Source organism: Citrus sinensis, chromosome 7 (assembly GCF_022201045.2).
Source record: "Citrus sinensis cultivar Valencia sweet orange chromosome 7, DVS_A1.0, whole genome shotgun sequence".
Classification (NCBI taxonomy): Eukaryota; Viridiplantae; Streptophyta; class Magnoliopsida; order Sapindales; family Rutaceae; genus Citrus; species Citrus sinensis.
In genome coordinates this window covers 2,474,963-2,491,829 of record NC_068562.1, presented here as the reverse complement: position 1 = coordinate 2,491,829, position 16,867 = coordinate 2,474,963, and the positions used below count along the sequence as shown (strand labels likewise).

Below are 16,867 nucleotides of genomic sequence, written 5' to 3'. Positions count from 1 at the left end.
AATTTTAACGTATAGATTTGTATTGTATAAATTAAATTGGAGTATTTTAGAAAATAAAATTCAAAAGGAGTGCTGTAAGGATTTCGAGGGGTGTTAAAAGCTCGGCTAAAATTCTTGAACCTTACTATTTATAGGCTTAGCAAGCTGTACATCTATACGACTTCATTTTATTCACGAGTGTTTCTATAATCATTCCATAAATATTCTAATCAGACTATTGTTAACTTGAATTTATATGGACCGTTTTTAAAAGAGCAGAGCTCCTAACAGCCAATGAACACTCTTGTGAAATCCACGTGTTACATTTATCCCATGTTTCATTGGAAGAAATAGTACGAGAGGAGAGGAATGGAAAAAAAATAGTGGGAGAGATAATTAGTGAAAAAAAGAGTCAAACTTATTTTCATTGTTTGGTTAGACACATAATTCATCTGTCACCCCTTATTTATTTTCCCTTTCCTTCTTTCCTCTCCTCTCCTTTCCTCTTTTCAAACCAAACATGCCAAGCAATTCCTTTAATCAAAATTATAGAAAAGGACGAAATATTTAATCGAGTTTTAATTAAATTCAAATATCATATAAAAATAATTAATTACATTTTTAATATATCTTTTCATTATAAAAATCAATCATTACATTATTTAATTCTTCATTTTTTCAAAATAATTTTGAGTTTATGAAAAATTAATTATATCAGATATTAAAAATCAATCATTGCATTATTTAATTCTTCATTTTTTCAAAATAATTTTGAGTTTATGAAAAATTAATTATATCAGATATTAAAAATCAATCATTGCATTATTTAATTCTTCATTTTTTCAAAATAATTTTGAGTTTATGAAAAATTAATTATATAAGATATTAAAAATTAAAGATAACAGGCTTCGTAATTTGGTGTAAAAACATTTTGATTTAATTAAATTCAATTTGTCATTTGGTGTAATTTTAACTAGTAATAGAACTGCTCCTTCAAGAAAAAAAAGGTAATAGAATTATGTTTACAAAATTAGGATTTTACAGGGACTTTAAAGGGGTGTGAAAAGCTTAACTCTCCTTAAAATAGATGCAACAGAAGACATGATGTGAAGCTGTAAACCAGAGAAAGGTAAGGTCGGAACTTTTCACACCCTCTTACAAAGTTACAATTCTTATAACTACACTTAAAATCTTATTTCCTAAAATATCATTAGTCTAATTTATAAAATACATATTATATGTTGAAATTAATCATCTTTTCATAAAATTTCATCTTAAAAAATATTTCTTTATTTGTAAAATTTATACAAATTCTAAAATCTTAATTATTTTCTTCATAACTCTAAATTCTTATATTTTTTTAAAAAATAATATTTTTTAATTAAAGTTTAAAGTATAAATATAAATTATGAAATAGTATGATTGTAAAAAGCTTATTAAAAGAATAATTTATTGAATTGTTCAATTGAACTCTCGTTTAAAATAAAGAATGAATTAATTTGTTTTGGTCATTTTAATAATTTCACGTAAACAATGGGTTTCTTTAGGAATTCTGCAAGGGTGTCAAAACAAAAAAGGCCTCGCTCGGTCGTTCCCGAAGGAACCCGTAACCCGCGTGACCCGGCCCGTCATACTCTCAACGGTGAACGCAGAACTCAGAAGCGTAAAAGAAAGAGAACAGCTAAAAGCCTAAAACACTGCGCAGGGTTTATCACCATCCACCCGCATCGCAAAAACCCTCTGTTTATAAAAAGTGAAAACCTCGTGCGAATCAACCGAATCGAGAGAGAACAAAATCGTTAGCCCCGGTATATCGACCATGGACCTTGACGACTTTGATGACCTCGACAAAGCTACACCGAGTCAGGTTCCCTCGCGAGTCTCCAGATTCTTGCCGAAATCTAGTAAACTGGTGCCAAAGCCTGAACCACCTCCTGAAAAAGCCGAGCCGCAACAACCGAAAAAACCGAAAACTGAAGATAATTTTCAGCAAACGACGTCTGTCAATCTCACGCCAAAGACCGAACCTTCAGTTTCCAACGGCGATGTGAAGTTGGAGAGTAAACCGGTACCTGAACCGGAAACGGAACCGAGAAAAGAAGAGCCGGTGGATTTAAACATGGACGAATTGCACTTGCAAGACGACGAAGATATGATTGTTCGCGAAATTGACGTGTTCTTTACTCCTTCAATTGATGCTGACTCCAAGGTTTTCTGTTGGTTATCTTTCGTCTTTGAATATGGAATTATTATTGTTCTTTTTTTTCATGTTGAGAATTATAGTGAAGTAATGAGTTATTTTCAGTTATATGTAATGCAATATCCTCTCAGACCCCTTTGGCGTCCGTATGAATTAGATGAAAGATGTGAAGAGGTTTGTGTTATGCTTCTTGAACTACAATTTCTTTTATATATATATAATTTAAATTTTGATCTTTTTTCATAATGGCTTTTGTGTTTGTTATGTATGTTGTTTTGTAGGTTAGAGTGAAACCTTCAACTTCAGAAGTAGAAATGGACTTGTCTATAGATGTTGATTCGAACAATTGGGACAGTGAAAAAGCAAGCCGCCTCAGCATGCCGAAGCAGGTAATAATAATTGTTGCCTATGTGAATCTTGAAACAAGGTTCAGTTTATGCATAGTGTAGGAAACTAAGGCCTGTTCAATTGTGACAAGACGTGAAATTTCCTGTGGTTTCCCTTTAGACTTTGTCGACTACATGGATGCCTCCTCAGGCAACTGGATATGCCATTGGTGTTCTCATAGGTAACAAGGTATGTTTGTTCCATTGTGCCATTTTTGTGTTCAATATGTCACCATGTTTTAGAAGACAGTTCATTTTTGCATTTAGGCTGCAAGTCTTATTTTAGCAGCATTGGCAATTTTTCTCATCATTGCTTATGAATCTTTGGAGTGATATTTCTATCAAAATTATGTATATTCATGAACAAGATTCCAAGGCAATTTAGAATTAACCCAGTCTGAGAATAGATTCGAAGCTCTTTGGACTTTGGTGCATGGGTTGAGGCAATTAAATTCATCTTTGTTGATTATTTCCAATTAAATTTTGGTTTCCGACATATTATTTGCTTAATGACCTGTGTGTGAATTAAGTTTATGATATTGTCTTGAAGCATCAGATTTCTGCTGCTTGGTACTGTTTATTACACAAATTTAAAAAAAATTGTGAAGTGTTGACAGAGACTTCTTTTAATTTGATTTTGCAGCTACACTTGAATCCTATTCATGCAGTTGTGCAGCTCCGAACATCAATGGGGTTTTTGAAATCTGGTGGCTCAAAACGGAAGAATAATGTTGCAAGCGAAATTCCTGTTAAATTAGAAGACTCTAATCAAGATAAATCTGTTGGTTCATCAAAGAAGCAGGTATTTTTCCTCTCTGTTGTATCATGCTCCAGATCTGCTGCATTTGAGATGGATCATACAAGCTCAGGGAGTTGGTGTTGATCATTTTGGGAGCAGCTCAAACAGGCCTAACCTAGAAATTAAGAGTCAGCATGTTCAGTTTTCCTTTATGGTAGAGTACTTTGTATGTAGCACTGGCTCTGGCTTGTGTAAAAGAATTAGTATCAAGTATCTCATCCTATTCCTTATCATGCCTTCCTTTGGAGGCCATTGCCTAATGCTAGTTCCACCGACAAAGACTTCATGGAAAACCTGGAAATGCTTTAATTTAAAGCATGTCTGCATAGTCGTTTCTCTGCTAGCCCCCCCCCCCCCAAAAAAAAAACTTAAGATCATTAATATTGTTTGTAATAGAGCAAGTGCTGTGGAATGATTCATCTAGCTAACTCCATTTTGCTAGTCCTAAAGCATTGTCAAGTGATAGATCCCTTCTGTTGGCTCCAATTCCTGACTGGCTATTAATATTTCTCTATCCATATTCTCATTACATCTTATCAAAATTTACTAATAGATTAACATTACAATTCTTGAGATCCAAGTCTTATTAATTTCGGCTGTGCAGAACAAGCGGATGGGATCTATTGAGCAAAGATCAAATGAAGAAGAGGTATGAGAATTAGTTATACAGTGTTGCTGACTCGTGATTTTCTGGAGTATTTTGTCAGTATATATTTTATTTTTTTCAATTAAGATCTCTTCTTCTTCTTCTTCTATTTTCTAATATTCTTTAACTTTTTTATTACAGTGTTGGGTACCACTAAAGTACCACGGTTCAAAGAGTGATTTCTCTGCTAGATATCTGCAGAGAATGTTGGTGGAAGAAAATTCTCCTATACATTTCACAATGAACCCGTATGTAATTTTTATTGCCACTTCAGCCAAAATCTTTGCTTGTGTTTTGCAATCTCTATGATTTGAGTCGTGAAATGAGCTAATTTTACAATATTTTTACATTCATGCTTATTTGAAGGTATGATTATGTTAGCTCCTTGTGTCCTGGAGCTGGCAGCAATAACACTAAATCCAAGGGCCCTTCAAGAAGGTATGAGTCACTAGTCTTCTAACTTTTTAATATCTGTGTGCTCTGGCGTTATGCTAATTTAGCTATAGTGCACCACATCATGTATATTGTAGTTTGTGTTAGTGGTATAGCTGTTGTGCGCCATGTGTATGTATATTTGTCGTTATGTAAAAACATCGATGTCTTGTACCCCCAAGGCCTCGTGTTATCTAGCTGGGACTTCATATCCAATGGGTCGTTTGATCAGAGCTTGTGAGGTTGGCCAATAGCCTCCAAATGTGGAATTTGGTGCACATGCCAAGATATTTCTGAATTTCTGAGAAATTCCTTCCACTGGCTTATATTATATACATTGATCGCTAAATAGCCTTGTGAATGATGACTTGAATTTTATTTTCAATTGATCTTGGCTGTTTCCATCCTATGTAGTTGTGTAAACCAATGATTTACGTATTTTCCGACTCGATTCCCCACTCCTCATTTAGGTGTTTTATTAATTATGTATTATTTGATGTTGTTTTTAGGTTCTTGCTTTCTATGCCACTGGAAGAACGCTTTAAGAAATTGCTTTGTGAGGTTAGTCAAAACTTGGGGTGAAAATATGAATTTGTGCTGGAAGTTGCTGCTGGCCTAACATATTGAATGAATTTTTATTCTGTTTCTACTTTTACATGTGTTTGTGTATATGTTGTGGATATCTGGAAAGCATCTATGTGTATATCACTTGTGTTTTGAGTTCAACTTTACTAATTCTCTCAAACCTTTATCCATTGTTCTTGTCCTATGGGGAAAACATTGATACCAGACAAGTGGGTGAAAATTTGTATTTTTTTGGACTATGCAGTTGATTAGAAAATTTTAAGGTTAGTATAGTTTGGATTGTTGACAAAATTTTTCCTATACTTTTTAAAACTCTCTTTTGTGAGGTCATTGCAAGGTTAGACAGCAGATTGAGATCTGATCAATTTTGGACATCCAATTATAAATTCATTGTGTAAGCATCGACCCCAGTTCTTTGCATGCGGTACATGGGAAGAGTGCAGGCAGTGGGCGCCACTTAAAAAGAAACAAAGAAGATTATTAGCAATGTTGTCTTTATTTCTCCCTTGGGATAAATGAATTTCTTAATATTTTCAAGCTTTATACAATATTTGCAAAAACACTGTAAATTGCCACTTGAAGCTAGGTCATGCATAGGCCTTTAAACCTGCCGGATATTAATCAAACATCAGGGCATATGAATAATGTACCCTTAAAACTTTTCCTTGTGCTGAAGAATCAAATAGCATAGTAGTTGTTATGTTGGAATATGAGAGTTGATTGTCTGTTTTCTCGATATAATTTTTTTTTCTTCTTTTTTAGTTGAAAATTGTTTTATTCATTATTTATTTGTATATTTATTTTTAAAAAGAAAAACCCTTAGAGGTTTGGTAGAACATAATTTTAGTAGTTAATTCTTCTTAAATTAACTGTATGATTTTTTTTTTCCCATGTTGACTAACTTGGCATTTTCATAATTTAATAGGGAGAACCAGTTCAACGTTTTAGCACTCTTATGCATTTTGCTCCCAATGACACTGTTGAAGATGTTATAGGAGTCCTTCACAAAAATGGACTTTTAGTGCAAGGCCTCTGGGCTCCGAGAAGTCCTTTGCTTTTCAACAATGACAAAATGAAATGTTTAGCAAGAGATTATGTGCTTCTTTCATTTAGCAAGAATTCGGTGGTCAAGTTTCAACATTTATCTGTCAGTCCAAAGCTCAGAGATCATATAAAATGCTTTCTCAATATATTTGCTGTTGAAAGGCCTGACTTCAAGGATTGGAAGTTTAGGCAGCAGACTGATTTGTCATTTATAAAAGAGCACCCTAATATTGTTATTAAGCAGGAACAAGTTTGGGCAGCTGCAGAGAAACAAATAACTGATGTTATAAATAAATTGGGAAAAAGTGGATCTACTTTGAGGAATGATGCTGGAAAATCTGCCATGGTTAATAAGCATTTAAAAGCAATAAATTCTAGTAATGGCCCAAGTGGAGCACTTACTGGCAACAAGAACTTATCAAATGAAAGTCGAGAAGCTTTACCAAAGGCCTTGCAGAAACTTTTTCAGATTCACAAGGTTTGCAGGTATGATTTTTGAAGCTTTTGTTATTAATTAGAATTTCTTAGAACCTTGGTTCTCTTTGGTGATTACTAACGTATGTTCTGGGAAATTTCCAGTATACTATTTACTTTTAGAAGTTTTTTATTTTTAAAATTATTTGATACCTTATAAAAGCTAATAAATACTTTCTTGTAATTTCTAAATTGCGGCTCATTTTGACTAATTGACATGTTCTATCAAAACATTTTCCAGCAAAGATGTTTCTCTGGTGTACAATGTGTTTGAACTGCTTTTTAACAATATCCTTTTTGTTTTTTTTCAAGTTTTCCCAGTCGTTGTGACGTACATTTCTGGCAGTTTGTGGGGAGGGGGAGGGTGGCAGTGTAGGTCATGGACAGATATTACGGTTGTAATTGGTTCTTTGCTGGGTGTTAGTGGTGGTACATATTGGTAGTTTGGTTCTGGTTATAATGAAAGTAGTGATTTTAAAAAATAAATGTTGAGTTTAGGGTAGAATTTGTACAAGAGTTCTAGTTTCTCAATAGTTAGAGAAAATATTGCTTTAGATAGGATGAAATAACCCAACTAGCTTGGATTGGGATTTAATTGAGTTGATTTGAATTTTGTAATTCAGTTTTTCCAGTAAATACATATATTTTGGTTGAGAAGCCATTAGCATTAATTTAATTTGCTGAATATCCAGTGTTAATCAATCAATACTTGGGCAAATGTCTTCGTTTTTGTAGAGTTAGACAGAGAATGCTCCTTTTGTCAGTTCATCTTAATATGTTGTGTCTTTTTTTTTGGCAGCTTGCCGTTGATTAAGCAAGGTTTGCGAGATTTGGCCATCTCCCAATCTACTCTTCCAAAGGCAGATGCTAGAATGACTGTACTTGCAGCAGAGATTGTTGACTCTAGTTTTGTTGACACTCAAGAATTTGCTGAAGTCATAAGTCAAGTTGCAACTAACATTCATGGTTTCTATGTTTCAAAATCATCAGAGGATCCACAACATGGTCCATTGAGGTTAAATTTACTCATTGGTTGACTAAGTCTAATGGTGGTGTTGTTCCTTCGTTTTTGCTTTAGGAATCTATGGATGAAATACTAATTGGTGTCTGGAATGCTAAATTGCTAATGCTTTAAAGCCATTCTCTCTTTTTCACAGAATTGTTCCATCTTTCAGGAAAGTTGTGACTGATCTTCTACTCGCTGGAGGGCCTGACGCCAAGCTGAAGAAGGCTGACGTTGTTGAAGCTGCCAGGCATGTTCTTAAGAGAGAAATTAGTAATGCAGAATACAGCAAGGTAAGTGATGTAGGACAACTCTGTCAGATTGGAAAACTAGGATTTGTGTATTTCATGCACCTATATTTTTTGTTTTTTCGTTTTTGTATTTTTGTATTTATTTATTATTATTTTTTTTTCTGAGAAGGATCTAAAGGGTTTAATGTCATAGGAATAATGTCTGGAGTAGTAGTTAGACCAAAGCAACAACTTAGGTAGTTGTTATTTTTCGTTTTCAAGGTCCTATATACTAGTCTTAACTGAAGCTATGCTGTTGTGCATGCAGGTCATGAGTGATATTTGTGAATCCAAAGGTTCTGCCTGGATCTTGAAAAAGCCAAAATGATTCACAAAAATGTTCCCAAAAGGAGAGGTTGCTATGTTACAGAATCTGTAACATACACACCCAATGGGAAGAGCACACATGTCCTGAGGAGAGAGAAAAACCATGCAAATGGGTGTGTATGGGAGTTGGCTGAAGCTGGAGGATCTGTAAGTTACAGATTCTGTAACTTAGCTGGGTACAAAGAAAGACCGATATGTTATCCCATAGGCAAGTTAGTACAGTTACTATACTGAACAAGTCAGAAGTCACAACATAGCGGTCCCAAATTTCAACATTCTTTTTCGAAACCCCAAAAAGATGCAAGTCATTCTGTTGCCAGGCAGTTGCTCCTTGCAACAGGATATGTAGGGTGATACGGTTCATTACCAACTACAAAAAATTGTATTTCGTATGTGAAATAGCCTAAACATGGGGTTTAAGTGACTCAGTACTGACAATTACAGATCTTTTTTTTTTCTTTTTTCAATGTAAAAATATGCTGGGATAGTTTGAAATTTTGGAATTATATTGCTAGTCATTCAATTTTTTAATGTCACACACGTCTGATAGATTGCTTGAAAGTGTGTGCTGATTGAAGGCCTGGTCATGCTAGTGGCCCAGATGCAGGGTTAGATTAATAGTTTGATGTTTCTTAGCTCGATTTATTTACAATCATTCATATTTTGCAATAATGCAATACGCTGGTCTCTTTCTTCGTGAAAGCTTTGTCTTCGTTACAATTTGCAATAATTTGGCCGCCTTCGCCTCTTTTAATAAGACTATGACTAAAAAAATGCATATAGCATCATAGAGAATTCTAAACTTTTTTTGGTTAATCCTAGAAGGTTTTTCAAAGATTCTACTGATTAAAATTTCAAAATAGGATTATTGCTAATTAATGTGACTCCTTTTGAGTAAAAAAATAGTATTTTTGACGGTAACTTTAAAGAGTAATTCTGTACTTGTAAAGTTGTGTTACAAATTGGCTCTTTAAAGAAAATGATGCGATATGAGTTATCTAATAATATATTATTTAGTGATAGGACGATGAAGTTAATTTTATTTAGAAAAATTTATATATCTAACTATTTTCACAAATTCATTATCAAAACCATCCATATAACAGATTTTCTTAACATAATAGCCACATACACTCAATTTGGATTAAATTATTCTTAAAACAAACATTAGTGCTACACATTCAAAACAACCAATGCACACGAGGGCAACCATTGCCACAACCCGCCCAAATCTCTTCACCTCCTGCGTCTCCTACATTGCCCGTCATATCCCCATCATCATAATTACAACATCACAACCCCCCATCATTGCAATCTTAACATCACAAGTCCCATCGTCAAAACCTGCATCAACAATGGGATGAGGACTAGCTTCAACTCAAAGTAATGCTCTCTCACACTATTACAATAAGTTCCAATTGATTGGTGGATTATTATTGATGGATGAACAACATTAGGATATATATGGGCATAAACAATTCAAAATTTTCTTAAGATTAATGTTTGTAAAATATGACACATTAGGTTTTTGTTAAAATGTTATTAAATTTTTTTTTTCAATTATCTTAATTAATTTGTTGAGCTTTTCTCCTAATTAGACACTCTTTAGTACCAAGAGAACTTCCTAAGATGAATTTTACACTTATTTCGTAATATTTTTTTTTTATATATATCTTAGCACTAGTTTCGGGTGGTTTGCGGGCGTTATGGTCATCGCCCTCATCAGTTGCGGACAATGGCTGTCCTTGCCCACCCGCATTGATAGTGTGCGATGCTGCGATCATTCGCATTAATTATTTTAGATTTGGTTAGTTTGTTTTAAAAGTAAAGTGTTTTAAATTGACATATGTGGCTATTATGGTAAAAAATTTAGTTTTATGATTAGTATTGACAATTAATTTATGAAGATAGCTAGATTAGAAAAGTTGCCTACTTATTTGACACTAATGGATTAACAACAGCTAACGTAAGCGATAAATCGATTGTGAGTAAAAAAAAAAAAAAAAAATTGCATTAAAACTTTGTCGTTTGCATAAAGCATTATTGAATTGGGAATCGCAAGAGGGAAACCGCGACTTACTACGAATTTCTTTTTTTTTACCACGCTGCCCATCGTACCAAAGCAAAGGCATTGACCGACGCGCTTTTTGGTTTTTTATAAAGAGGGAGAGGTTTTATTGGAAGCCCTAGAATTTTCAGCCCTCCTGAGTGAGAGCATCAGCCTCAGCCTCAAGTTCGCAGACAGGACAAATCTTGCCCGAGATAGATTGAAACCGAATACGAAACAAATCAATCAAAGCAAAACATGGCTGATTATGAAGTCAACGGCGAGGATGTCGATAACAACAACAACAACAACAATAATTACGAATATGGTTCCTCTCCACAGCCTCGTTCAGCTGATGATCACAGCGACTCTAAACCTCAGGTACTTCTACTCGTCGACTCCCGTACAAGTATTCGAATTCCTTAATTTGATAATCTATTAAAACCTTGTAAGTTTACTTTCAAAATTTGTTAGTAAAATTCTTCGGTCAAGCGTGCGATTTGATGAGGGTTTCTTTAGTTAGGGCTAGATTCTGATTTTGTTCCATTGGCTAGTGATTATTATTTATTTTTTTCTTTTCCTTTGATTTGAGATACTTAAGGAACTAATGCTCTAATTAGAAGTCCATTACTCCTTTAAAGTTAGGGTTTTAGAAAGCACTGAATGAAATTATGGATTATGCTTGCTAGTAACATGCAAGTTCAAATTAGCATATGGCATAAGGAATTTAGATGTGTTTGCTTTGTGTAAGATTATGCTGTGTAGGCTTCTACTAGCTTCTTACACTGGTGATTATGTTATCATGCTTAAATTTATTTACAATATTTAATATCCTCAGAGGTCGTGTTAGTGAGATGTGCAAGTATTCATCTTTTGACCACCTTATTTAAATGCAAGCACCTAATAATTGTCTATTAATTTCTTTTTCTGCTTGTTAATCTCACTGATTTGCATGCAGCATGGGTCTCGTGACTATGAAAGAGGGTCCTCAAGGAGTAGAGAAAAAGAAAAAGAAAAAGGGCGTGATAAGGACCGGGACCGGGACCGGGATCGGGATCGTACTCGTGAAAAGGATAGGGATAGGGAGAAAAGCAGGGACACGGACAGGGAGAAAAGCAGGGACATGGACAGGGAGAAAAGCAGGGACAGGGACAGGGATAGGGAAAAGGACAGAGAAAAAGATCGCCATCATAGAGATCGCCATAGGGAACGTAGTCGGGAACGCAGTGAGAGGAGGAGAGATAGGGATGACGATGATCACTACCGAAGCCGAGACTATGATAGGTAATTAAAGGCAAAGCAGTTCTTGTGCAACTGGGTTTTAATTCAGTTCCACTCTTCTTATTCTATCTTTTGTTTTGTTGTACAAGTAGATCTGTTTCTTAAATTGTTAATCGTGATTTGCTATGTTCAGAAGGAAAGATTATGATAGAGACAGAGAGGACAGGCACAAGCGGCGTTCTCGATCTCGTTCAATAGGTAGATCTGAGCACAGATCTAGGTCACGTTCTCGTTCACGGTCGAAGAGGTAGGTTATGGAAAACATCTCAAGTCTCTATGTAGAAACTATGATAGTGCATTTGCTTCCCTAAATCTCTTATGATTTTTGTGGGGGGGGGGGTAATTTTGTGATGTAAATTATTATTATTATTGTTTTCATTTTGTATATGCTTTAGAAGTTATAAAGAGTTGCGGGGATTATGTTGGTATATTGTGATGGAAGTAGGAATTTGTTACCCCCTTTTTTTGGAAGGATTTATTTATTGAAGTTTCAGTCCTGGTATGTTTATGAGATCTTTTGAGTCCGGTCGTATCTATTTTCACTTTTGGTATTTCTTTTTAAATGTTCTATTGGTCATTGGGGTGTGAATATGTGATGTGTTTCAGTTTACACAATGTTTGTTGTGATCTGTGATGGTACATAATTTTTATGCCTTTTGTCCTTGTTTGTAGTTAGTGGAATCTGCCACTTTCCAGTTGATTTTTTTTTAAATTTTTTTTTAATCTACTATATTAACTGTTTATACTTTCAGCAAGAGGATAAGTGGATTTGACATGGCACCCCCTGCTTCTGCAATGCTAGCTGCTGGTGCTGGTGCTGCAGCTGCAGGTATATGCTCCCTCCTACACACTTAACGTTGTTATTCCATTAACTGTCACTCTTTGGTTTTGGTTGATCTAGTAGTGTGGAAAGTTCGTATCAAATTACATGGTGTGATTTTGGTAAGCTTAAATTTTATTCTCTTACTTCTATATCATACAGCCTATTGAAGTTGTGGTCTTTGGATGGGCTCAACTGTTATTTTTGTTGTTTACTTGGTGAAATAATTCTGGAACTGAGAGAGTTTTTGGTTTTGTGTTGTGTTTGGTGTTTGTTTGTTTGTTTCTATGTCTTGTCATTGTTGTAAGAAGGCAATGTTGGGCTACTTGCCCCACTGTGCTGACAATGGGCGTGAGCCGACTTCTGTAGCTTTTATGTACAAGGAGGAATCATTGCACTGGTTTGATGGGTGTTCTTCGTCTTCAACCGGAAACTATTGCCATTTTTGGTAGTCTTGCAAATATTTCCTCCAAAACTTGTATATGATGTATTCCTTTGATCGTTATTGGTAAAAATATTGAGGGGTTAGGTCATGTTTAATTTGATGGGTTTGCTGGGAAAACGTGGCTGTGGCAGTCTTTTTTAGTATCTTAAATGCAGTAAATTGAGAGATCATTCATAATTGTGTTCTAATATGTATCTGCTTGATCTTTGCAGGTCAAATTCCTGGGGCTAATCCGGCAATCCCTGGAATGTTTCCGAACATGTTTCCTTTGGTGACTGGTCAGGTACTTCACCTAGTCTGATGCAAAGGTTTTTTTTTATTTTATTATTAGAATGCTTGTATTTGAGTTGATTAATTATCTGCTATTTTGTTATCATGCAGCAGTTTGGTGCTCTTCCTGTTATGCCAGTTCAGGCAATGACTCAGCAGGTTGGCAGAATCAGACATGCATTGTAGTTATTTTTATAAAAGTATTTTTAGATCTATTAACATCTCTCTCTGGTTTTAAATCTGCGTTCAGGCTACTAGGCATGCCCGCCGTGTCTATGTTGGAGGACTCCCCCCTACAGCAAATGAACAGGTTTAGACATAACCAAAATTTCATTGCCATTTTGTTTTACCATATTCTTCACACTGACTATTTATGATCTTCTTTAGTCTGTAGCAACTTTCTTTAGCCAGGTTATGGCAGCAATTGGAGGAAACACAGCTGGTCCAGGTATGACGATGTATTTTTATAAGTGCATAGCTAGACTACTTGACTTGTTTGCATAGTTGCTAAGTTCACTTTGTTGTGCTCAGGGGATGCTGTTGTCAATGTGTACATAAACCACGAAAAGAAGTTTGCCTTTGTGGAGATGAGATCTGTGGAGGAAGCCAGTAATGCTATGGCTTTAGATGGAATTATTTTTGAGGTATTTTCATATCTTTTGCATCTTAATAAAGAATGGGACTCAGGTTATTGCCTTGTAGTGCTTTGCAGCATTCTAGATTATATGTTTTCCGCTAACAATCTGTTGAATTTGCAGGGAGCCCCTGTGAAGGTGAGGAGACCCAGTGACTATAACCCATCTCTTGCTGCAACACTTGGTCCCAGCCAGCCCAATCCCAATCTTAACCTGGCTGCTGTTGGTCTAACACCTGGTTCCGCTGGTGGGCTTGAGGGTCCAGACCGCATTTTTGTCGGTGGGCTCCCCTATTACTTCACAGAAGCACAGATCAGGGAATTGTTGGAGTCTTTTGGGCCCCTGCGTGGTTTTGATCTAGTTAAAGATAGAGAAACTGGAAACTCAAAGGGCTATGCGTTTTGTGTTTACCAAGATCTTTCAGTTACAGATATAGCATGTGCTGCCTTGAATGGGATTAAAATGGGAGATAAGACTCTCACAGTTAGACGGGCGAACCAGGGTGCCAACCAACCTAAACCAGAGCAAGAGAGTGTATTATTGCATGCCCAGCAGCAGATTGCATTGCAGGTGAAGAACTCTTTTGTGGACATATTGTCAATATCAAATTATCCCCCTATCTCATCAAGTATATTTAAAGTTATTCTGATTATTACAGTTTTTAGTGTGTAGTATCAGGTGTGATCCTTTGGCTGATTTGTTGCAATTTTTGTTCTTCTGCAGAGGCTTATGTTACAACCTGGTTCAGTTCCTTCGAAGGTTGTGTGCTTAACTCAAGTAGTTTCTGCAGATGAGCTTAAAGATGATGAAGAGTATGAAGAAATTTTGGAAGATATGAGACAAGAAGGCGGAAAATTCGGTATCTAACTTGAACTTCTATGTTCCTTCTCTTCTTTTACCAGTGATGCTTCTTGGTTATCTATTAATTTCCTTTATTTTCTTTGTTTTGTGTATATGTCTGTTTTACAGCCTTTTGTAGTCCCACATTCTGCTATAAAGAATCGGGCCTAATATACACAGACAGAAGACTCCATAACCCTCAATTTGTTTATTTCTATATTCACTTGTGATTCGTTTTTTCTAACAATTGTTGAAGTTTTTGTCTATTCCAAAATTTTCACACGTGGTATGCAGGTACATTGGTGAATGTTATCATCCCGCGCCCAAATCCCAATGGCGAGCCATCACCAGGAGTTGGGAAGGTCAGTTTAATTAATGTACTGCCTTTTGCGCACTCCACATTTATCATACTTCACTGTAATAAATATCATGCAAAGTGCTAAATGTCGATGGAGTCATTCTGTCATATACATACCTGAACAAAAAATGTTAAATGTGAAACATAATGATGCACCTATTTTGGCTCAAAACATAATGTTGCTTCTTCTGCAGGTATTTGGTATTTCTTCCACTTCCCTTCCACACCCTCTCCCTTTGCGTTGCCATACCATTGTTGCACCCATGATTGATCCAAATTCTCTTGTTATATGCAGGTGTTCTTAGAATATGCAGATATTGATGGTGCTACAAAAGCTCGAACAGGGATGAACGGAAGAAAATTTGGTGGAAATCAAGTTGTTGCTGTATTTTATCCAGAGAACAAATTTGCCCAGGGGGATTATGAAGGCTAATAGTTGTTTTTCTAGCATTACTTGTGGAATTCTCTCCCCTGATGTTCTATCAAATAGATCTAGCTTTAGGGTACAGTGATGTTCTCGAGGAGAGCTTGCAGTGTTGGGTTTTTAGTTCTTAATTAATTCTTTTTTCTCAGAGGTCATAATGAATATAATTCTGTTTCCGAACTATAATGGATGACCCTGTTCTATAATCTATTGGTGTGCAAATACAATTTTGTTGGAAGATTTCTGCATTAGTTGTAATTTAAAATCAGCATCTCTAGTGTTTAGTGATACTTTCTTAGCTTTCTAAAAACTTTCTTCACCTGGAATGTTTCTGTGGCAAACTGGCATAAATGGTAAATGTACGTCGAGAACTGTATTAATTGGTTTTAACATATGCATTTCTTATGTTGGCAAAAATAAACTTTGGTTTAAATGACATCATGAGCGCATGAAATATGATTTTATTGGATTAAAGGTGGTTTCATTTGACGTCTGTTAAAAACACAGTGGAAATATTATAAAGTTCATGTACTGTGTTGTTTATAGGGTTGGTAATGGGACGTGATGGGATGAGATTTCTTAATTCTACTCCTGTCTCGTATATGTAAGTGGGATGAAAAAATGTTCTACTCTTGTTCTTATATTTTTTCTTGGGATAAAAATGTCTCGATAACGTCCCAAAAGAGATGGGATCTTTGGGGATCTCATCTCAATAAGAAAAATTATCATTTTTAGTCAGTAATGAAGCGGGATGAGACGAAATTTGTCAATCTCACTTCTGTTCTGTATATACAAGTGGGATAAAAAAAGTTTTACTCTCGTCCCTAAATTTTTTTGTGAGACAAAAATATGTCTGAATTCCGTCTTAAATGGGATGAGATCCTGTCATCTCATCAGAAAAAATTATCATCCCTAATTGTTTTCTTATTTATATCATTTTGTTTCATGTTAAAGCCAAGGTGCGGCTCATTGGTAAGGAACGACAGTTTTTATGTTGTGTTTACTTGCTGGAGTGGGAGTGAGGAGTGTGGATTCCTCCCACTCCAGCGTTTACTTACTTAAAATGGGGAGGGATGGGAAGTCCCACTCCGTGGGCCCCACCCATTTTTGGAGTGGGGAGTGGGAGTGGGACTCCCATTGGGGGAGGTGGGAGTGGGAATCCACTCCCACCTCTCCCATTTCTACCTTTTTTTTTATTTTATGTTTTATAATTAATAAAATAAATAATATTATATTATATTTATTTGAATAATAATATTATATTTATTTGAATAATAATATTATATTTATTTGAATAATAATATTATATTTATTTAAATAATAATATTATATTTAACTAAATAATAATTTACATTGATTCTAAGTTAAAATTATTTTAAAATAATATTATTATATTAATAGAGAATTAATAAATATAATATTATTATATTTATTTTAAAAATAATAGTACTATATTTATTTAATAATAATAATAATAAATACTTTATTCTAATAAAATATTAATTTTGTACTAAATAATATTATATAATTATTTTATATAATAATAAATTTAATATAATTATATTAAATAAAATAAAATAAC

At 34.9% G+C, this 16,867-nt stretch overlaps 2 protein-coding genes across 10 annotated transcripts; both read left to right on the top strand.

Annotated features, from left to right (window-relative positions):
• Nucleotides 1-1,571: 1,571 nt before the first annotated feature.
• Nucleotides 1,572-8,701, top strand: LOC102618000 (uncharacterized). Its single transcript, XM_006466699.3, has 13 exons — nucleotides 1,572-2,188; nucleotides 2,285-2,353; nucleotides 2,461-2,568; nucleotides 2,687-2,755; nucleotides 3,209-3,367; nucleotides 3,969-4,013; nucleotides 4,152-4,258; nucleotides 4,377-4,448; nucleotides 4,952-5,003; nucleotides 5,953-6,557; nucleotides 7,345-7,560; nucleotides 7,721-7,841; nucleotides 8,107-8,701. Exons 1-13 carry the CDS (start codon nucleotides 1,799-1,801, stop codon nucleotides 8,164-8,166), a joined length of 2,073 nt encoding a protein of 690 aa, XP_006466762.1. The 5' UTR covers nucleotides 1,572-1,798; the 3' UTR covers nucleotides 8,167-8,701.
• Nucleotides 8,702-10,314: 1,613 nt separating this feature from the next.
• Nucleotides 10,315-15,525, top strand: LOC102618278 (splicing factor U2af large subunit B). 9 transcript variants are annotated; one of them, XM_052444387.1, is made up of 14 exons: nucleotides 10,315-10,593; nucleotides 11,171-11,334; nucleotides 11,371-11,496; nucleotides 11,627-11,740; nucleotides 12,246-12,322; nucleotides 12,971-13,041; nucleotides 13,140-13,187; nucleotides 13,279-13,338; nucleotides 13,416-13,476; nucleotides 13,560-13,672; nucleotides 13,787-14,233; nucleotides 14,387-14,522; nucleotides 14,798-14,865; nucleotides 15,157-15,525. In XM_052444387.1, exons 1-14 carry the CDS (start codon nucleotides 10,471-10,473, stop codon nucleotides 15,292-15,294), a joined length of 1,746 nt encoding a protein of 581 aa, XP_052300347.1. In that variant the 5' UTR covers nucleotides 10,315-10,470; the 3' UTR covers nucleotides 15,295-15,525. The 9 variants fall into 9 exon arrangements, 8 of the variants coding, with proteins under 8 accessions (XP_052300347.1, XP_015381105.1, XP_006466763.1 ...); XR_369423.4 differs by having other exon boundaries at nucleotides 11,171-11,496; nucleotides 14,633-14,865; nucleotides 15,157-15,238; XM_015525619.3 differs by having other exon boundaries at nucleotides 11,171-11,496; nucleotides 13,143-13,187.
• Nucleotides 15,526-16,867: the final 1,342 nt, after the last annotated feature.